The sequence below is a fragment of the Fragaria vesca genome, linkage group LG6, assembly GCF_000184155.1.
Source record: "Fragaria vesca subsp. vesca linkage group LG6, FraVesHawaii_1.0, whole genome shotgun sequence".
Lineage (NCBI taxonomy): Eukaryota > Viridiplantae > Streptophyta > Magnoliopsida > Rosales > Rosaceae > Fragaria > Fragaria vesca.
The window spans coordinates 32,009,532-32,029,347 of record NC_020496.1 but is presented as its reverse complement, the minus strand read 5'-3'; the positions used below and the strand labels follow the sequence as shown (position 1 = coordinate 32,029,347).

The window sequence follows — 19,816 nt, the reverse complement described above, 5'->3', positions numbered from 1 at the left end:
GACTAGAGCTTCTTCTATTCATTTTATTCTTGATCTGTGGGGTTCATATGTTAGAGCATTCTAGTTTCGAAATTTAAGGGTCATCACTTTGAGCTGAATACAATGTATCGTGTTTTAACAAGCAATTAAGCTAAACTAAATTAGGGTGAGGACATGCTACTGTGTACGTTTGATGTAAGCTAACTAATGGTCGGTTGCTCAAGTTTTGCTAATCATGTCTGGTACATAACTAGTTAAACATGATGAAGCATTAGTTATTTAATGGATTATGGCCGGCCAGGGTCATGAAGCTCATTAGGTCAAAGTCATATATGGCCAAATGGGGACTCAAATTTACTGAAGTTCCCCAGATATAGACCGCCCTCGTTTGCAACCCTGTTTGTCTGTTTTCTTCTAGGGTTTTGGTACCCATGCGTGCAACTTAAGTTTTAAAATTGGATCAAAACTCTTCCAGTAAACACAAACTTTCTGACCTCTTTCTCAGCAAAGATCTTATGATATTTATATACTGTTTGGCTTTGTATATAGCTTATGGGATTGTTAGCTGAAGTCCAGCACTGATTTTTATTTTTCTGTACTTTAAGAGTATATTTGTGTCTGAGAAGCTGAAAAATGTGATGCTTGTACTCCATATATAGTAAATAATTTGAGTAAGCAATTTATATATACTGCCTGGCCGGTTGCATGCTTTCATCTGCTTGTTCTTATCATTAACTAGATCTTAAACCAATTAACATCCCGAGTTCCATGTTTATTTACTGATGCGAGGAAAAATGAAGGTTCATGTTTTCTAAGATAGGAGTCAATAATAGCAACTTCAGTTCATAGATTCATACTAATAAACGGAGTCGCAATAACAACTTGCAATAATTAAGCCAAGTAAAACTATAATTAAAGGGATCGAAAATTTCCTTTACAGGTTTATATATGCATCGTTGTCAATGTTCTCAATCACATATGTAAGAAAGAGGTCAAAAATTTTGTGTTTGGAAGTAAGAAAGATCTCATTGAAAGCAACATCCTTCAATATCATATATGTATAATTTAGATAATCCAACCTTTTCTGTCTCGTTGCTTACTTCCTAAGTTACTATTCAAACCTTATCATGAATTTGATCGAGAGCCTTAACCATAATAGACAAAACATAGCTCCATTGAGTCACCTTCATCAAAATAATACGACTTTAACTATAATGGCATGGATAGAAGTCACAATTAGTAGTTATTATATATGCTTTCTTATATACAGGAGCACGATCTCCATCTATAATTTGTTCATGCACCTTGCCTGATATGTATGCTTCAATTATGGAAGTAAGAAACGATCATATCAAAAATCCTTCTATGTATAATTTTCATCCCAAAAAGATACTCGATCATCTCAACCTTGATTTCATGATGGAAAGTTCAGGAAACAGATCGAGAAGAACTTATATCAAACTCCCAGATTACTGGAAACTAATTGGTGATGTCAATTTGATTCGGAGGCTGTTATAAGCCTTTGAAGCAAAATGGACAAAGACAACACAAAGACAAAGTCTTAAACTCTGATGTATATATCTCATAATAATGTATTTCACATCAGTTACATTAATTAAACTTTCACGATATATAGTTTACATTGAAATTACGTACCCCCTCGATTAATAAAAAGAACAACTTACGTTCCGGAATATGATGATAATACACATGCTGGTGGTGACTTGTAAAACTAATCAACAAAAGCCAATATATAGTATGGATGGCAATTTGGAGACATGTGACATGATCTACATCAACATATTAAATTTGCGTTTGCTGAAAATTCTTTTCACACGTATTCATACGCTTATCTTAATACTAGCTATGCGGCCGGGTTGGGATTTTTGGGTTTCTACCTTCTCATTTTATATATCATACCAAATTAAGAATGGGTTTTGGTACTGTTTTTTAAAATATCCTTAAAGAAATAATTTGTAAGAAGATAAAATTTGGGTGCTGAAATTTGCACACCCTGTTTTACAAACCACACACCCTTGGTTTTGTTTTTACCAAATTACCCTTATGCTTAAATCTCATCATCTCTCTTCCACGGTTCCACGGCCTAAAAACTAAAACTACTGTCTCTGTATCCAATCTCACCAGGTTTCGTCGCCGAACTCAGGGATGAATACAAGTCCGTAGACCTCCACCAATTTTGGGGTGAAACGTTGACATGAACCAAACCATGAGCCCTAGAAATACAAAACTAAAACTTGAGCAAGTTTGGACGGAGCTTGCAGAAAAGCTATGGTGGGTAGTATAATACTTCAATTTTTTGTAACTTGGACTCAGTCGAGGATGAGGATATTCAGACTTCTAGTACTTTATACCGCGAATGATATGTAAAGCACTAAATACGTATTGTTTTGGCCACACCAGTAAATCTGGGTATGCAAAGTCTCTTTTAGTCGTTGCGAGCATGCCACCGCGCAGACGCGGAATGTAATGGTTGTAGTAGCGGGGTGCGCTTAGCCTTCTGCTTCTAATCAAGCGACTGAGGATGGAGAGAACACCAACTCCACCGCAGGGTTCTTTAGATTCGCCTTGCGTACTGGGCAAGGACTTACAGTAGTCCGCCTGAGCGTCACAATATCGATATTCGACGTAAGGTCGAGCAGAGCTTCAATTGGAAAGGAGAGGAAAAAAGACAAAGCTCCGGAGAGCGTACAGGGAAACGAAAGCAAAGCTCCGAGGAGCGTCTTGAGGTTCAACTGTGTTGAAGGTAATTTTGTAATTGTTGAGTGTTGTAGTGTAGAGCGTATCCTCGAACTCCTTTATATAGAGTTATTTAGGGCCGCTAGTATTGGCCCAAAGCATGTCAAAGACTTGTAGGAGTCTTTAACGATAAATGTGGCATAAGCGATGTTAATCACCTCATGATCGTCGCTCTGTTCTAAATAGTAGAGTTCACCTAGAACACTTCTTGGATGTATGCTCCCTCTAAGCACTGTATGAGTGCCCTTGAATACTAGAAGTCTGGATGTACATACAAAGTAGATATGCACAGTTTGCATGTATATCTCCTTAATTAAATAGAACTAGGAGTGATAGTATGCTTCACGTCTATACCAACCTTAATGCACCACTCCCTTCCAAACTCATCTCGCATGCAAACTTATACCTCGCGCGCCCATAATCCATCTCGCATGCAACCTTTGACTTTGCAATCCACTTCGCGAGGTAGTGATTCTGTCTCGCATGCAAACTTTGACTTGCATTACGTCTCTTTCCATGCATATAGAACTCTACTTCTATGCGAAGTCCCTAGCTTTTCGCATGCATATAGGATAAGTCTTATCCAATCAAGCACCACACGGAGCTCGCCTCATTCAATCCCTCTATGCGAGCTCTTCTTCTTCACTCCTCGCGAAGTCTCCTTTGTATGCGAAGTCATCTCACCTTGTTTCTTGGCGAAGTCTCCCGCGCGAAGGCATCTCGCCTCACGGAGCCAAATACAACTCAAAGAAAAGACTCTTTAATAATTATGCATGCTTCCTTGTATCACTCGTATGTATACATATGATATATATACATCTTACCAATTGAATGACCAACTGCATCCGGGGACCAGTCCGCCAACAACTCATGCGAAGTGATCCAAATTAATCATGGTGAGGTAATTTGATATCGTCCAGCTCATTGCACGCGAAGCCTCATGTGAAGTCTTATTTTCCTCCCATGCGAAGTCAGCTCGCATGATATCGTAGGTGAGGTAACCCGCGCACCTCTAAACCCAATATTACTCGGGCTCGCCGGTGTGACGTGGATTATGAATTTAACTAATATTCATTTAGACAATTACTCTCTAGTAAAATATTAATTTGGATGTAAACAAATAACATATCATTTGTAAATTCAGAAAGGGGCAAGAATAGTTCTGTTCAAGTAAAACCAAGAGTCAATAAGATCTGTAATAGAAACTAGGAAGTATCTCTCCAGAAACCAAAATCTCTTCAAACTTCTTTACAAGATTGCAATTACAAATTACTAAACTTTGAAATGAAATGAACCACTTTGAGTAGAATCCGAAACCAAAAAGCTAACAATGGAAAATTCCTCACTAGTTTTGAAGTTTTTGAATTCTTACAATTCGATCAAGACTCTGATCAAGATTCTCTCTGGGAATTCATCGATATCTCCAACACCGACTCCGATGACAACCCCCACCATTTCGGCTCGGAGCCACCACAGCAATCGGAGCCCATAATTGGGTCTTCCAGTGGGCTCATTGGGTCGACAATTTGGAGGACCGCTGTGGCCATGGCGTCGATGGCGTCGCGGTGACGAGGAGGACGACGGGTATGGACTGGATGATGAGCTGGTGCTGTGATCGGTGAGCGACAAGTTTGGGCGGGAGAGGATAAGGAAATTGGGGAAAGAATGGCCTGGGCTTGAAGCTTAATTAGAGATGAATAATTAGCATTCCTTCCAGAGCAGAAATGGCACCAACAGCAATGGGTTGGTTACTGAGTGTCTCTCTCTAAAGGGTGAATTGAAGTTATGGCTTCTATTAAAATTGGCCTCACACAAGTGAGTTGCAGAGAGGAACAGAGGGAGAGTGAGTGAGAGGGGTAGTTTTGGAATAACAATATCGTTAGTGGATGAATAATTATTAAAATATTCAAAGGGTGTGTGGTTTGCAAAACCTAAAATTTTAATCCAAAGGTGATAATATTGTAAAGTGATAGGTCAACAATGTGCACACTCACTTTTAGATTTTAAAGTTTTCTTCTACCATTTTCTATGTCAAATTCATTAACCCATATCTTTTTATGTGAGTAGGAGTAGGAAACCTATATTGAGTAGGGAAAGGAAAGCAATATTGTCCAAGTTTTATACGGAAAGCGGGAAAGGACATGCCCACCGCCTTATTTGCTTTTCCCATTCCTAAGCGGAATTGGTCTCCACCTCACTCAACTACTCAGATTGGATTTGGGAAACCCACTATATATCTTTCCCTAACAGTCAACACCCTCCATCATTTTTCCTCTTTCTCTCGTTCACTAGAACCTTGCTGCTCTCTCCTACCCTACCCTTCTGTCATGGATGACTACATCGTTTCCGGGAGAAACTTTTTCGATTTCGATCTGCAACCCGTTCCCCTACTTAGAAATACTTTTGTCCCCCCACGATTAGTCGACCCCGACTATACATTACCAGTTGTGTTCCAGTTCTACCCCAAAGTCCATCGTTACACCTTCGATAATCATGATCATTCTTCAGTTACTGTTGCTTCCCTTACCGACCTCGATCGATATCCTGTTCGTACGGAAATCATGAAACCAACAGAATATTGCGGATGTTATGATTTGCGCGAGTTGTCTTCGTCGATGGAGATTCTTTCTAAGTCGATGGCTGTAGCAAACCCTAACATCACACCGGGAACTGTTGTGCACGATGAGATTGTGAATGCAATTGTCAGCCTCGTGAACAAATACTCTAACCCCGTTTCCATTAAACGGTACTCGTTTTTGACCGTGGAGATTTACATAGATGAACACGTATTGGATCGCTGCGAGTGCGAGGAGTGTAGAGCTATAAGGGAATCGGCTTTGATGGCAGCAGAAAAGTTAATAGTACCAGCGAGTGAGTCATCAATCAAGAAGCTACTGAAGAGGGTTAGAGTAGCGGCCGCAGCCATGGAGGAGGATCATGAGGATCGTCAAAGAAAGAGAAGAAGGAGAAGTAAGAGTGGTAACAAAGCAAGCAGGCCAAGTGAAAGCGATGACTGTACTATCTGTTGTGATGAGTTTACTGCGGGAAAGTATGCTTCTCAAATGCCATGTTTGCATTCGTTTCATAATCAGTGCATTCAGAGATGGCTGAGACGGAGTCACTACTGCCCTGTTTGCCGATATGAGATGCCGGTTGCTGATGATGATCGAGAAGATGGATAAACATTGTTTAGCATTTACTTATAGCTGCTGCTGCTCCAATTCCCTTGTTCAAAAGGGTTTCTTTCTTTCATTAGTTTATAGTATCGATGTAGCATGCATGTTAATGTACCCGATATTTGTTATTGTTTATCTTCCAAATCATTTTCTCTGAGTTGTATCAGTGATTTTGTGGTTCATAGAAATTTTGTTTTAAGATTCCAAACGCGAGATTTGCCTCATTTCCTTCCTCAAAAATTGATGAAATGGAAAATACTGAAGACTGGTTGGTACAAATTACTTTCGAAGAACCATAAATTTATATACATGCAGTTTTTTCTCATGATTGTACGTACATCAGATGAGGAAATGCTATGCTGATTAATTAACAAGTAAAAAGTCATCAATATACCAATTATATATGAACTATTTCAACATATATAAACTTGTAGAAATGGTGTATGTTAAAGTAATTACGACTAATAAAATTAAGATTACCCAAACGATGACTCTATTTACCACAATGACAACAAATTTATTGTTTTGATTTTACCAAACCGAACAAAGAATGGGTTTTGGTACCCCCTCAGTACTCAAGAATGTCCCTAAAAATGATTGTAAGAAACTAAAAAATTTATCCAAGGATGATATATAGTACTACATAGATATAAACAATGCCCTCACTCACTTTTTAGATTTTGAAGTTTCCTTCATTTGTTCTACCATTTTCCTGATTTTTTCGTCAAAATTCCTTAGCCCATATTTTATTTATTGGAAAATTCAGTAGTAGGAAATTAACCTATATTGAATAGAAGAAGAAAAGCATACACCATTTCCAAATTCTATTAGGAAAGGACATGCCACCGCCTTGTTTGCTTTTCCCATTCCTAAGCGGAATTGGTCACTCCACCTCACCGCCTTGTTTGCTTTTACCCATTATATATCTCGAAAATTATACAGCGCACCTAACAGACCACCACCCTCCATCAGATTTCCTCAATCATTATCTCTTTCACTAGTACAGTAGTACGTACACCTTGCTGCTCTCTCCCACCCTTACCTTTTGTCATGGATGATGAGATCAACGTTTCCAGGGAAAACAGGTTCGATTTCCATCTGATTGCAAAATTACTTGAACGTGACGACCCAGAATTACTTAACCCCGACGTTAGAGTATTATCAGTTGATGTGGAGTTCTACTCTGCTGTCCTTCACTTGGTCTTCGATCATTCTCCATCAGCTGATAATGTACCCAGAAGCTGGTTTCTTACTGATGAGAAGAAAACAATATGCGGATGTGATTTGCGCAGCTTGTCTTCGTCGATGTCTGCAGCAAACCCTAACATCACACCGGGACATGTTCTTCACGACATGTTTGTGAATAAAATTGTCAGCTTTGTGAACAAATATTCTGGCCCCGAGTATATTAGTTGGTACAAGAAATTGACCGTGGAGGTTTACATAACTGAATACGTATACGATCGCTGCGAGTGCGAGGAGTGTAGAGCTATAAGGGAATCGGCCTTGATGGCAGAAGAAAAGTTGACAGTACCTGCGAGTGAGTCATCGATCAAGAAGCTACTGAAGAAGATTAGAGTAGCGGCCGCAGCTGACTTGGAGGAGGATCATGAGGATCGTCAAGGAAAGAGAAGCAAGAGTGGTAACAAAGTCGGTGCAAGGCCAAGTGATAGTGATGACTGTACTATCTGTTGTGATGAGTTTACTGCCGGAAAGTATGCTGCTCAAATGCCATGTTTGCATTCGTTTCATAAACCGTGCATTCAGACATGGCTGAGAAGGAGTCACTATTGCCCTATGTGCCGATATGAGATGCCGGTTGCTGGTGATGGTCAAGAAGATGGATAGACATTGTTAAGCATCTAGCTAGCTGATGATGATCAAGAAGATGGACTGACATTGTTTAGCATTTAGCTAGTTGCTGCAGCTCCAATTCCATTGTTCAAAATATTTGTTTTCATTAGTGCATAGTATCAATGTAGAATGTTAATGTACTCGGTATTTGTTATTGTTCTGTCTTCCAAATCGTTCTTCTCAGTTGTGCCAGTGGTTCATTTAGTGGTTCATAGAAATTTTGTTTTAAGATTCCAAACGAGGGATTTGCCTAATTTCCGTCCTAAAATTGATGTATATGAAAGTACCGAAGACTAGTTGATACAAATTTGAAATTTCACAAAACCATAAATTTATATACAGTAATTCCTCATTATACATCACAGACCGAGAACAATAATACACTCAAACAAATGAGGAAATGCTAGGCCGATTAACAAGTAAAAATCATCAGCATGCCCAATTATGAACTCTTTTCCTCTAATATTATGGGAACCTCTAAATTTTCACCGCTCCTCTGAATATTTAAGATTACTTTCTCTCCCACGCTAAATTCATCCAGTACGCTGTTCAACTCTGCTTGGTTTTTAACCTGGTATAAGATACAGAATCAAGCTAAAGTAACTATTTCCATAGGAGGGGTCAAGGATTATGTCCAGATTTACTCCAAGTAATTTTGTACTTATGAAAAGAGGAGAGGAAAAGAATTTGAGTAAGCGATAGCGATAGCTTACAGGTTTGTTGTTAACTCCGACAATGACATCCCCGAGAACTATGTTACCCGCAAATCCCCTTGTGGTGGGAAGTAGGCCAGCCTTGGCTGCAACACTATTTTTAGGGACCTGAAGCATTGCAAAGTTCATTAAAAACATTGAAGTAACCTAGCTATCAATGAATGGATATGAACACATAACACATGGAGCATATAATAAATGACTAATTGACTTGCAACTCGAGATCCGCATGATACCTGTAGGATAAGAGCTCCATATCGAACATTGAGTTGATTTGCAATCAGGTCTGGAGCTATATCTACATTCAAACCAGCTCGTACAACCTGACATGGAGGAACCAGAAGGAAAAGAATAAACATGCACTATCCGCACAAAGGCACATGTCATCCAGAAAACAAAAGTATAGCGAACAAGGAGCAAAGAAGATACTTTCTCAATAAGCGACCCATTAGGAGGGCAAGAAGAAGTCTATTAGTGGAGGTACTGACTTGTGAAATGAAATAAGACAAAAGTTAAGAATCGTGGAAACTATAAAAACTGGGCAAGTATACATACCTTGCCAAACTGGATCAACTGAGGAACAATTTTTAGTACAGTTGATGATTGGATAGCGAATCCTACACCTGCTGATGTCCCTGCGAAACCAATCAATTTTGAGGAAATATTAGAACTGCCATATCCCTCTAATTCCAGTTTTAATATGCATCAGATTTTTATAATGGATTTTACTTTCAAATTACTTACCTGACTGAGTAAATATTGCAGTATTTATCCCAATCAAATTTCCTTTTGAATCTAGCAGGGGTCCTCCACTGGCAGAGTAGGAACCAATTAAGAGCAGGTGAGGACCAGTACTTTAATACTAGCTAATATCTTAAATGATAGAAACTGTATGTCTGTGTGTGTGTCTATCAAGTCCAAAACTTCAAAAATTACAGAACAGGTGAAGTTGCAGTTGCTGTGAGTTCCTTCATGTCAAAAAAGAAAGTGGGATGGGAGATTCTCCACTAACACCTTCACAATATAATGAAGAGAACTAACCTGTTCCCAGGATTGATAGCTGCATCGGTTTGAATTCCACCATTAATGGTGACTCCAGCTTGACTAAATATGTCTCGATTCAGTCCGCTAATAACTCCAACAGTGAGGGTATGATCAAAACCAAATGGATTTCCAATTGCTAAACACTGCTGCCCAACTCTTAGAGAAGATGACTCCCCCACAACAATTGGCCTCAACAGATCTTCAGAGGCTTCTACCTAGTAATTTAGAGATATCAGTCCCTAGCTACTAATAAACTTCCAAGACACAGCAATTAGAAAGGGCAACCACAGAATGCTAGTGACGAATTAAACTTTAAACTTCCGGTCGACAGTTCAAGAACTAACAGAGGCAGAGGTTAATTGAGTTGACATGTTAAATTAAGCAGATAATTGGTACAGGAGAGCAAAAGTGGACAAAAATCAAGAACAGTTTCATACTTTCATTGAACAAAAAATTATCCATGGAACAAAAAGAAAAAGAATACCTTCAAGACAGCAAGATCCTTCGCACGATCAGCACCAACTAAGGTACCCTCAAAATTCTTCTGTACCCTATTTAAACAATCAAGAAAATAAGATAGTTGAATTTCTGGAGTAAGACACTGCTTAAAAGTCTCTCCATAAATGCTCTTAAATCTTACCCTTCCAAAGCTAGAATGTTAACTCGTGCAACAACATCCCCAAGACCTGGATTTCTTGAGAGTGCATTACCAATTACTGGAAGTAAAAGAAACAACTATTAGCTTCAAATCTCAGTCAAATCCCATAATCACAAGTTAAAATCAAAACCATCTCAAAAGAGCATTCACAATGCAGGACATAGAATGTTATATTAAAGATGAGCTAAAATTTTCATGCAAAAATACATCTCAAGTTTTATTCTTGAAACGATAAAGATGCCGAACGATGTATCAGAGAGCAAGTGAGAACTTGGTTGCGGCTCATCAAACATGTAGAAGAAGGAAACGAGTATGATGTACCACACAGAGGGGTATCAAATTGCAGATGGTCAGTATCAGTGAATGTGAAGTCAGCAAAATCTTTCTAGCAATACCATAAATAACATTTCTAGTGGAGAGAATAATGCATTCAAGTTGCATCACCAGCAGCTCTTACCATGATAGTTTGTTACAATGTGTCCTTGTTTATCCCAAACTACTCCTGAACCATTTCCTTCAGGAACCTGCTGATACATTTATAAGATATTATTTGCAATGAAAATATATTTCAAACTTAAGCATTGAAGAGTTTATTACTTCAAAGGTGGTATCGATACATCTCATAAGAAACAATGAATTAAAAGGAAAGTGAAACAAAGTTGATTAGTCCTACTTCCAGAAACAAAGATACAAGGAAAAGAAAAAAAAGAAAAAAGAACAGCCACACACCTCGACCACGCCGGTTACATTAAGTTGAGGGCGCAATGTTACATCAAAAATGTTCACAACAGAATATGTGTTCTTCTCAAAGAGTTCGACAATTCTCTCCTGTCCGTCAGACAGATATCATAACAATTAAGCCACTAAATCAGAAGAAAGGATGATAAAAGGAAACTCAATCCCGACACAAAAATGTGGAGAAATACAAACCTCAGTGGGGAAGAGTGCCCCGGAAGCAAAAACTGGGGGAGTTACTTCTTCAATTGTAACAGATGGATCCCCTAAAGCTAGAGCTGTAAATCCATAGAAAATTCCATATCAGAAGCTAATTGGAAAATTGCTATAAGTACAAAAGCTACATTAAGTATCATAGCTCAGAAGTGGATCGTAGAAACGAAACCAAGTGTGAAGCTTCTGACTTTACACAAATACAACTATCTACATTGCATATGAGAACCTCAACATACAAAAAAGTCCAAACATCCCAATTTGGATACGACATTCTTGACAGCCGCAATAGATCATCATCCAATTAGAAATGAACACAAAGCCGAAAAATGTGCGAACCTGACAAGTACCTTGAAGGATCATACAACGAGTACATGAATATACTCGCAAACAAAGCCCTCCTTGTTGTGAAGGGAGTACTCTCACGCACTAATGGCTCGATATCCTTGCTCAGTTCTCGAACACTCCTAAAAGGGTCAAATCATACAATACAACACAATGAGGAAAACCCATAAATATGATACAACATAATAAGAGCTCACTATTACATGAGCATACATATATACCAAAAACTTGTTCAATTCAAGAAAGTGTTATGCAAGGTGGAAAAGGACCTCTGAGTGGAAATGGGGAAAGGAGAAACGGCGCCGTCTGGAGAATGAGTACAGTTTGATTGAGATTCAGAGAAAGCAGAGGACATGCCATTAAAGAAAAACTGTCTTCTTCCGATGAAGCGGCATTCTGGGGCGCCCAATCTCAAGCATTGAGATTGCAGAGGACTAGAATTGCATGCCGACACTTGCATTTTTCAGTGGTGGCTCTGCAACCCAATATTTCCAGTTCAGTGAAGAATAAAGACAAAACTGAGAATCTGAGAGTGAGAGGTTTCTGGGACTTCAGAAGCTTGGAAGTGAATGCAGTGACCAACAGAGATAAGGGTTCGTTGGGCTTGGACCTCTTGTGTACTCTTCGCACTTGTCACTGATGATTGGTGATTTTACTATTCTACCCTGCTTCGATGAAACCATCAAGCGTTTTGATTCTATGTCGAAAGCATCGCCTATGCCTATGAGGCGAGAAGATTATACTATGCACACGATACTATGCACACTCGATGTCAAGCGTAGTCGAAATGCTGTATTCACTCGTGGAAAACGCAACCAGGCAGGGAGGAGAAGATCATAACAGTTTCAGTTCAAAAATTTTCTCCACAATAAGAAGCATCTTGCAGCCTCAAGGTTTCAGGTATGATATCAAACGCTTGTAGAAGTTGGTCAATGGTGCTTATAGCGTTGCAAGCAAAATCCAACAATTTAAGGGATGCTTCTATGACTTGGCAAGATTAAAAGATATCATTTAGGTGGAAATTTATCACGAGAAAGAAACACAATTGATTTGTCATCGAAATGAAATACCCAAGTAATCAAGTAGCAAATAACAATAAAAGCATTCCAATTTAGCTCCAAATTGTTCTCATCAACACAACCTAAGTCAAAATCTTTGCTCAAGCATATCTTATAATTCAAAAGGCTTTTGTTTCATTGCCGAATCATTTAGCTCTTGGCTGCCTGCCTTTCCTTGGCCTTCTGGATCTTCAAAACCTTCTTCACAATCTTTTGCTCTTCTACCAAGAAGGCTCGAATAATCCTATATAAAATTGAAAATGTCATGCCTCAATTACTAAACGGGAGAAGAGGAAAAACACAAGAAATGGAATCAGGAACAGTTAGAATGATCCAATATACCTCTCTCTGACAGCACCTCCAGACAAGACACCACCATAAGCACGGTTCACAGTCCTGCGGTTCCTGGACAATCTGGACCTCTTGTACTCAGCAGGCCTCAAGTGAGGAATCTACAGCAAGGAATTTAATGTAAACAAAGTGAGACACCATCTCCATGAAGATCAAAACTATACACTTGCAAACAAAGTTTGATATGAACGAACCCGCCTAGCAACAAGAAACAAAAATCAACAAACTACCTTCTACACGACCTACTTCTAAATATCTGAGAAATCACTTGCAATGACACAGAACAACCACCATAAATAAAGCTCACATCAGAATGGACCATACAAACTAGATTTTGATCCATCATTGTGCAGGCGAGTACATATTTACACACATTCCTAAATCGCAAAAACTGTGGTCACTAACTAAACTAATTCCAGCTCTCAAAGATAAATGCCATATCTCATCCAACACTAAACAATCGCTACAAACAAGTTCACGTCCCTGCAACTCTCTACCTTCCCCAGTTTTTAAACTTAAGAATTTCAGCCCAGTGTTAAACAATCAATCTCAGCCTTACCGGGTTTGGATTACAAAATCTGCGGCGAAAGATCGAATCAACTACTTAAACACTCGGCACAAAAACACTTGAATTCCATCAACCAAATACACTCCACACATAATTTAACAATCAAATTCCAAACCTAACCTAACAGCTCGTATGAACATAAACAGAAATTGATCAAAAACAAAGGAGAGTAGAATCATACTCCTTGGATTCTCTTGCCAGTCACAGGGCATTTTGGTCCACTGGCTCTCTTCTTAGTAGTCTGATACACCAACTTCCCACCTACGATTCAAAAACGCAAGTAATCCACTCAGCTCAAGCAACAAAACGACGTCGTAACAGAGCCAACACAGCTATTTGAATCTGGAACAGAAATGGTGAAAATCGGAGAGAGAGAGAGAGAGGGTTACCGGGGTTTTGACGACGCGGTGCTGGTTGGACTTGGTGGCGTAGCTGTGGCGGGAACGGTAGGTTAGCCGCTGCACCATTTTGGCTCTCTGCTTTGCGGCTCGAGGTTTGGGTGCGACGGATTTGCGACGAAAGGGTTTGAGAGAGAATAAGAGAGGGCTTATATAGGGTCTTCGAGGCTGTCAAACCCTATATCTGACGGCTGTGAGGGGTCCTTTTTGGTTTCGACGGTGTGATTTATATGGGAACATGCCGAAGTTTTGAGAATTGTAAATTAGCCCCTCAAGTTTACTAGATTTGTAATGGACATCATGTTTACACTTTTTTATATCGGAATAGGACTTCAGAATTTAGCCATTTGATTGTTGGTATTGATGAACATGTTACATGCTAGTATGACCTTTGTGAGTCCGATTGTTGGGTTCTTCTTCATTGGATTAATATTATGAATTTTGTGAGACGGTTTACTACAATGACATGAATCATATATAACATGAAAGTAGAATTGCGATATTTAAAAAAATATTGTTACATGAGCCAAGAAATTTTAAAGTGTACATACTCTCACCACATAATCTAATCGTCTAAAAGGTTGTGTCATCAATATTTCAATTGTTGAAGGATATGTTTTTGTTGTTATTGGGTTTTGGGTTTGAGGAACAAACCCTCACACCACCACCATCAACATACCAGCTTTTGATCCCCACTAACTCGTGAAAAAGGCGAAGGCCTAACCACAAAGCTAATGGGAAAGCCGGTTGTTGAAGGAAACGTTGGAGAAGTTGTAAGGCAATAATTTTGTTATAATATATATAATAGAAAAACTTATTTGAAATATATGACATGGAAGAAAGTTATATGGCTCGAGCTCATTGCCCTTCCCTCTGCCTCCAGGCTCATCATATCACTCCATGCTTCCTTAACACAAACATGTCCATATGTAAGCATTTTAGTCGTACGATCAAACGTGAAAGAGTTTAGAATCCATATAATTGACATCTCAATCTAGTTGCTACGAAGCAAAAACAATAAAAAGTTTAAACAATGCATGCAAAAGACCACTGAAGTAATAGAGTTGTTCTTCTTATCTACTACCTAGATTTGTTTACTCTCAAATGTCTTCCACCAAATCCCTGCTGCTCTTAGTGCTAGTACTCCTATTAGCACCATAGACATTTACAGGCACATCTTCCTGCCCCGCAGTCATGACTATTGTCAACCTTTTGGCCATGTCCCTAGCAGTTTCGAGCTTTCTTCTCAGTGCTAGATCCGGTGACTCAAGATCCCGAGCACATCGCTGTCTTGCTAGATTTCGTTTCTTAATATCAGCATTTCTCTTAAGGAAGACCACGCAAAACAAAACGAATCGCAAGGAAGGAATAGCGGTGACGGAAACAACACAAGCCTGAAGTACAGGAAGCATGGCAGAGAAAAACTTAACATAACCAAACGGTGCAATTGGAGCTTCACGAAGCAAAGCATTTGCAAGCATATGAATCCCTTTCCAACATAGTCCAACAAACCCTAAAATCACTGCCTTCTCCAAATTGCTAGTCTTGCTGAATCGCCACTTATGCTCCATGAACATCTTTTGCCTAAGTAGTAGCTTTCCGTTTTTGTCAAAGTTAGGATCACTCAATTCCTCGGGTGTGGGTTGCAGAGATATAAACCGGTATAGAACGTTACCGTTTTCTTCATCAATGACAGGATGGCCCTCGTACCTCGTCAGAACCGGAAGCATGAACGTTTCGTCGTCGATGTCGTTTTGGCCATTAGTTTCCAAAGGGTTGAGATATGGAGCAAGCTCTTCAGCTGCAACAACACCTCCTTTCCAGGTTATGTACTGCACAATCCACTTCCATCTCTCCTCGTTCGTTTCCTTATTTGGATCGCCGTCGCCAAACATGAATGACCGAATGGATTCGACGTAGTCGTTGAATGCTCGTGGCCTCCAAAACGGTGACCGGTACCTTTCACCCTTGAAATCAGCGCCGCCGAAAAAGGGGAACGAAACCCTAGGTGATTCTTGAAGCTTTGCAGAAAAGCATGCCGAGATTGGATGAGGAAAGGTATTGAGAGGTCTAGGGTTAGGGAAGAGTGAAGTGGTGAAAGCGAGACAAGGATAAAGAGTCGGTTGGAGTGTGAAGCAGGTCGCCACCATGGACGCCATAGCTTGATGATGTTGAGATCTCAAGAATCAGAATTGTGCGTATCGGGGTTTAGGTCAAAGAGACCAACTATTTATTTGTTTATTTGTTTTGTTTTTGTTTTTTTTGTTTTGCAAAAGCGCTAGCTTTGTTGATTTATGGAATACAATCTTTGTTGGACTCTTTGACGACGAAACGTACGTGCTTGGAATACAACTGATTTATGGAATACAATCTTTGTTGAATTAATTAGTCGATCGATTCCAAGTCTATGGAATAACGATACCATAGAAAAGGCATAGGAACACTGGGAAAAACTAAACCTACCTCGTATCTTCTGTATATTCTTCGTTGTCAAAGTGAAGGATTTGCATCGTTTTAGATCTTCCTAGAGCAATCAATACGGTTTAATATTGTGATTTGGTTTCGATAGTCTTGATATATGCCACTTTTATATATGGATGATCGAAATAATACTTCAAATACTCATTAGAGTGTATGGTCATGTTTGTGTAATAGGGGATATCAGGATATGAAATGAAATAGTTATACTCCCTGTAATACAGTTTTATCTGCTACATTGATCTATCAAATATGACAAAAGTTGGAAAAGAAATAGAAATCAAAATAACTGACATCTATATATGTCACATCATAGCTTTTACAGGCTTACAGCGAGGTTATGAGGAGCGAAACTTTGTGGAGGTTCTTTATTATCATCTCTTGCTTCTTCACCGTCCTTGAGAATTCCAGCCATTTTTCGAGCACCGGGGATCTTTTGTCTAAGCAGGAGATTAGGAGATTCAAGTGCTTCAGCAGCTTGTTGTCTTGCTCGGTTTCGTTTTTCAATGCCAGCATTCTTATAAAGAAAAACGAGGCCAAATAACATAAACCTGAACAAAGGAATCAATAGAAAGAAACAAATAACAGAAAGCTGGAGTCCTACGGCAGCCCATAACTTAGTACTACCGCTTTTCATAAGTAACAACTCCTTGGTAAGATACGAAAGGACGTCCCGGAGAACTAAACCAAATAAGACAACCTTTGCGCTCTCAAATAAGCTGATCTTACTGAACTGCCATTTCTTCTCCATGAAGGTTTTATGCTCGATGTCACGCAATTCCTTATCTTCGGGCTGTAGGGACATAAACCAGTAGAGAACGTTGCCGTATTCATCAATTTCAGGATGACCCTCATATCTTTTAAGAACAGGTAACATGAACTTTTCCTCATTGATTGGGATTTTCCCTGAAGTTTCGAAACCATCAAGATATGGAGCAAGCTCTTCTGCTGCTACAACACCACCCTTTGAGGTTATGTATTGCTCAATCAATTTCCATCTGTTCTCTTCATGAGATCCTTTGTTTGGATTACCGTCTCCGAAAACGAATGACCAAATAGAATCAGCAAATTTCATCAGGGAGTTCTTATTTCTGGGCACTTCCGCCGGCGCCTGAACTAGGTCAGATTGATTTTGCACCACTGGTCTCTTCCAAAGGTCACATCTTCCACAATTGTTATTGTAGGGGCCAACACTTACTCTCATAACGGGTACCAAAACCCTAGATTCTCGAACCTTCAAGCACCTTAGGAAAGCCGGTGTTTGGTTAAGATGAAGGAAGGTCTTGGGAAATTTAGGGTTAGGGGAAACTAAACTTTTGGGAATAAGACGAGGACGAGGCGTTGGTAGAAGTACTGATGAGCAGGTCGCGACCATGGAGGCCATTTGATTCAGGTTTAGAAGTTAAGGCTATGGTATGGAGCACAAGTTCTCTCTTGGGGGAGAAAGATATATTAGGGTTTAGGCGCTCTCGTTGGTAGAAATACTGATCGAGAAGAATATGCTTGTAAAAATAATAATAATAATAATAATAATAATAATAATAATAATAATAATATATTAGTGTAAAAAATTACGAATCACATAAATTACAAAATAAATAAGTACTAGTGCTACAACATGTTTTTCTGACCCATAAAGGACCGGGACAGATTCTTTTGATTTCTTGTTTGAATTTCGAATTTGTTAGCCGTATTTGCTTTCGATCTAGCAACTTCAAGCTGTAGTATGCATGTAAACTAAACAATATAACTTAGAAGCGCAAATCGAGCCAGAATTGGTTCGTTGTTTAAGAGAACTCAGAAAAGGCAGATTTTAGATTTCTGCAGCCTCATCATGGTTAAGATAGTAGATCAAGAGCAAGGTCATGATAATATTCTGAGATCCATTTTGCAATGATCCCGATTTCTTGCTTCCTCACATCTTTAAGCCATTCTGGATCTTCACTAGTTTTGAACCTCAAATCTACATGGTGAGCACCTATTCATTAAGAACCAGCATCACAAATGTGTTAGTATATATGCAATTCTCCTTAAAATGCTTTCATATACTTATACGTAAGTTGATTTGACTTGGAAGTGACTAGCTATGAACCTTCTTTTGCAACAATTGCTACTATGCTCTCGGAAATATTGCTCAGCACCCTGAAAAGATAAACACCAAAAGAATTAATAATTTGGGTAAGATCGAAAGACAGTTTAGGGCTTTAGGTTGTTAAACTTAAAGAAAAGAGATTGATCATTACCCTCCACCACTCCAAGGGTCTCTTAAACCATTAAAGAAGATAATGTTGCTCCCATATCTTCTCAAAACCCTTTTGATATCCTGCCAATTCAGACAATTTAGACAGTACGTCCAACATTGAGCCTAGCTTGAAACCCAAGTTCACTAATGGTTCCACAAAATTCTTTACTTAAACGTACACAATAATTGTCTCGTATAAGAATGCTTCGATCTTATTTCAATCTCAAGAACAAAGAAACTAACAAACAAAGACTACTAATTTAAGTTTTATGAAGATATAAGTTGGGAGAACGATCGAAAATGACGATGATGAGAAGGTACTCACATGGCCGCCAAACTCGGTGGTGATCCAATTAGGCCTAGGTTCGACGCCATAAGCCCCTTCGCAATAAGAGACTCGACCTTGGTATCGCCACTCAGAAGGCGGGAACATGCTCTCTTCATTGTTACCACTTGTTGGCATTATCATCTCTGTACACGCCTGCGGCTCGTGCCCAATAATTCATAAGTCTAAAATGACCGATATGATCGAGCATTATGTATAAGTCATCATCATCCCCTCGGTCTAGTTTCTAAAGAAGAACATGCATCTCAATCATGAGATTGAGAATATCTATTCCAGAATTAAGAAAAGATGAAGAATTCCCTACCTGCCATTGCCATCCTCCAAGGTCGTGAGGATCTGAGTTATCATTAGGATCGAAACATGTAGCGGTTCCAGTGTAATTATAGTATACAGTAGCTGCACCAAATAACTTAGCAAATGTATCATTTCCTGTCGCTGGATCATCTATTGCCTTACACATCTGCACCATGAATACAATCACATTTTCTTTCATCTTCTATACTAAAACACATAGCATTTTACGGATCTCAATGGAAAAAACGAAAAAACAATTTTTTTTGTCTGTCTGTTTATTTTAACCTGTTTCACTGGATATGCTGGCATGGGACTTAAGAAATTTGAGGGAGTAGGATAATCTGTCATTGCTGTGTAAATGTAAGCGGTTTCAAGCCAACCTTCAAGATCATACCCGGTAAAATGATTCCTGTAATGGATACATTCATAATAAATATTCTTCGGAAATTATTATCACTAAATTTAGATATAGGCACAAAGTGAACTGTGATCATACTTGCATATTCTGAACGATTTCCGGAGTAACTCAATCCCTCCAGGTTGGTTTGCGGTCTCTTCGATCTGTTGCCACGAGCCTTTGATCACTTTGTAACAACTCTCACTCTCA

At 39.1% G+C, this 19,816-nt stretch overlaps 3 protein-coding genes across 3 annotated transcripts in view; all 3 read right to left on the bottom strand.

The window, feature by feature from the left end:
* Positions 1-8,208: 8,208 nt before the first annotated feature.
* On the bottom strand, positions 8,209-11,829 carry LOC101300176 (protease Do-like 8, chloroplastic-like). Its single transcript, XM_004306101.1, has 13 exons — positions 11,744-11,829; positions 11,469-11,596; positions 11,112-11,194; positions 10,911-11,009; positions 10,639-10,705; positions 10,164-10,239; positions 10,008-10,074; positions 9,521-9,738; positions 9,224-9,291; positions 9,035-9,114; positions 8,716-8,802; positions 8,480-8,587; positions 8,209-8,337 (listed from the first exon to the last, which is right to left on the bottom strand). The coding sequence occupies exons 1-13, from the start codon at positions 11,827-11,829 to the stop codon at positions 8,209-8,211; spliced, it is 1,296 nt and encodes a 431-aa protein (XP_004306149.1).
* A 604-nt stretch (positions 11,830-12,433) lies between these two features.
* Positions 12,434-13,918, bottom strand: LOC101293614 (60S ribosomal protein L34-like). Its single transcript, XM_004304259.1, has 4 exons — positions 13,842-13,918; positions 13,633-13,714; positions 12,875-12,984; positions 12,434-12,776 (listed from the first exon to the last, which is right to left on the bottom strand). Exons 1-4 carry the CDS (start codon positions 13,916-13,918, stop codon positions 12,683-12,685), a joined length of 363 nt encoding a protein of 120 aa, XP_004304307.1. The 3' UTR covers positions 12,434-12,682.
* Positions 13,919-18,165: 4,247 nt separating this feature from the next.
* Positions 18,166-19,816, bottom strand: part of LOC101299893 (lysosomal Pro-X carboxypeptidase-like) — a 7,157-nt gene continuing 5,506 nt past the window's right edge. Inside the window, exons 7-13 of the mRNA XM_004306100.1 lie at positions 19,706-19,812; positions 19,495-19,618; positions 19,220-19,375; positions 18,895-19,050; positions 18,571-18,650; positions 18,420-18,469; positions 18,166-18,305 (exon numbers count right to left, since the gene is read on the bottom strand). Coding sequence (XP_004306148.1) covers positions 18,166-18,305; positions 18,420-18,469; positions 18,571-18,650; positions 18,895-19,050; positions 19,220-19,375; positions 19,495-19,618; positions 19,706-19,812 — 813 coding nt within the window. The remainder of the gene's footprint in view (positions 18,306-18,419; positions 18,470-18,570; positions 18,651-18,894; positions 19,051-19,219; positions 19,376-19,494; positions 19,619-19,705; positions 19,813-19,816) is intronic.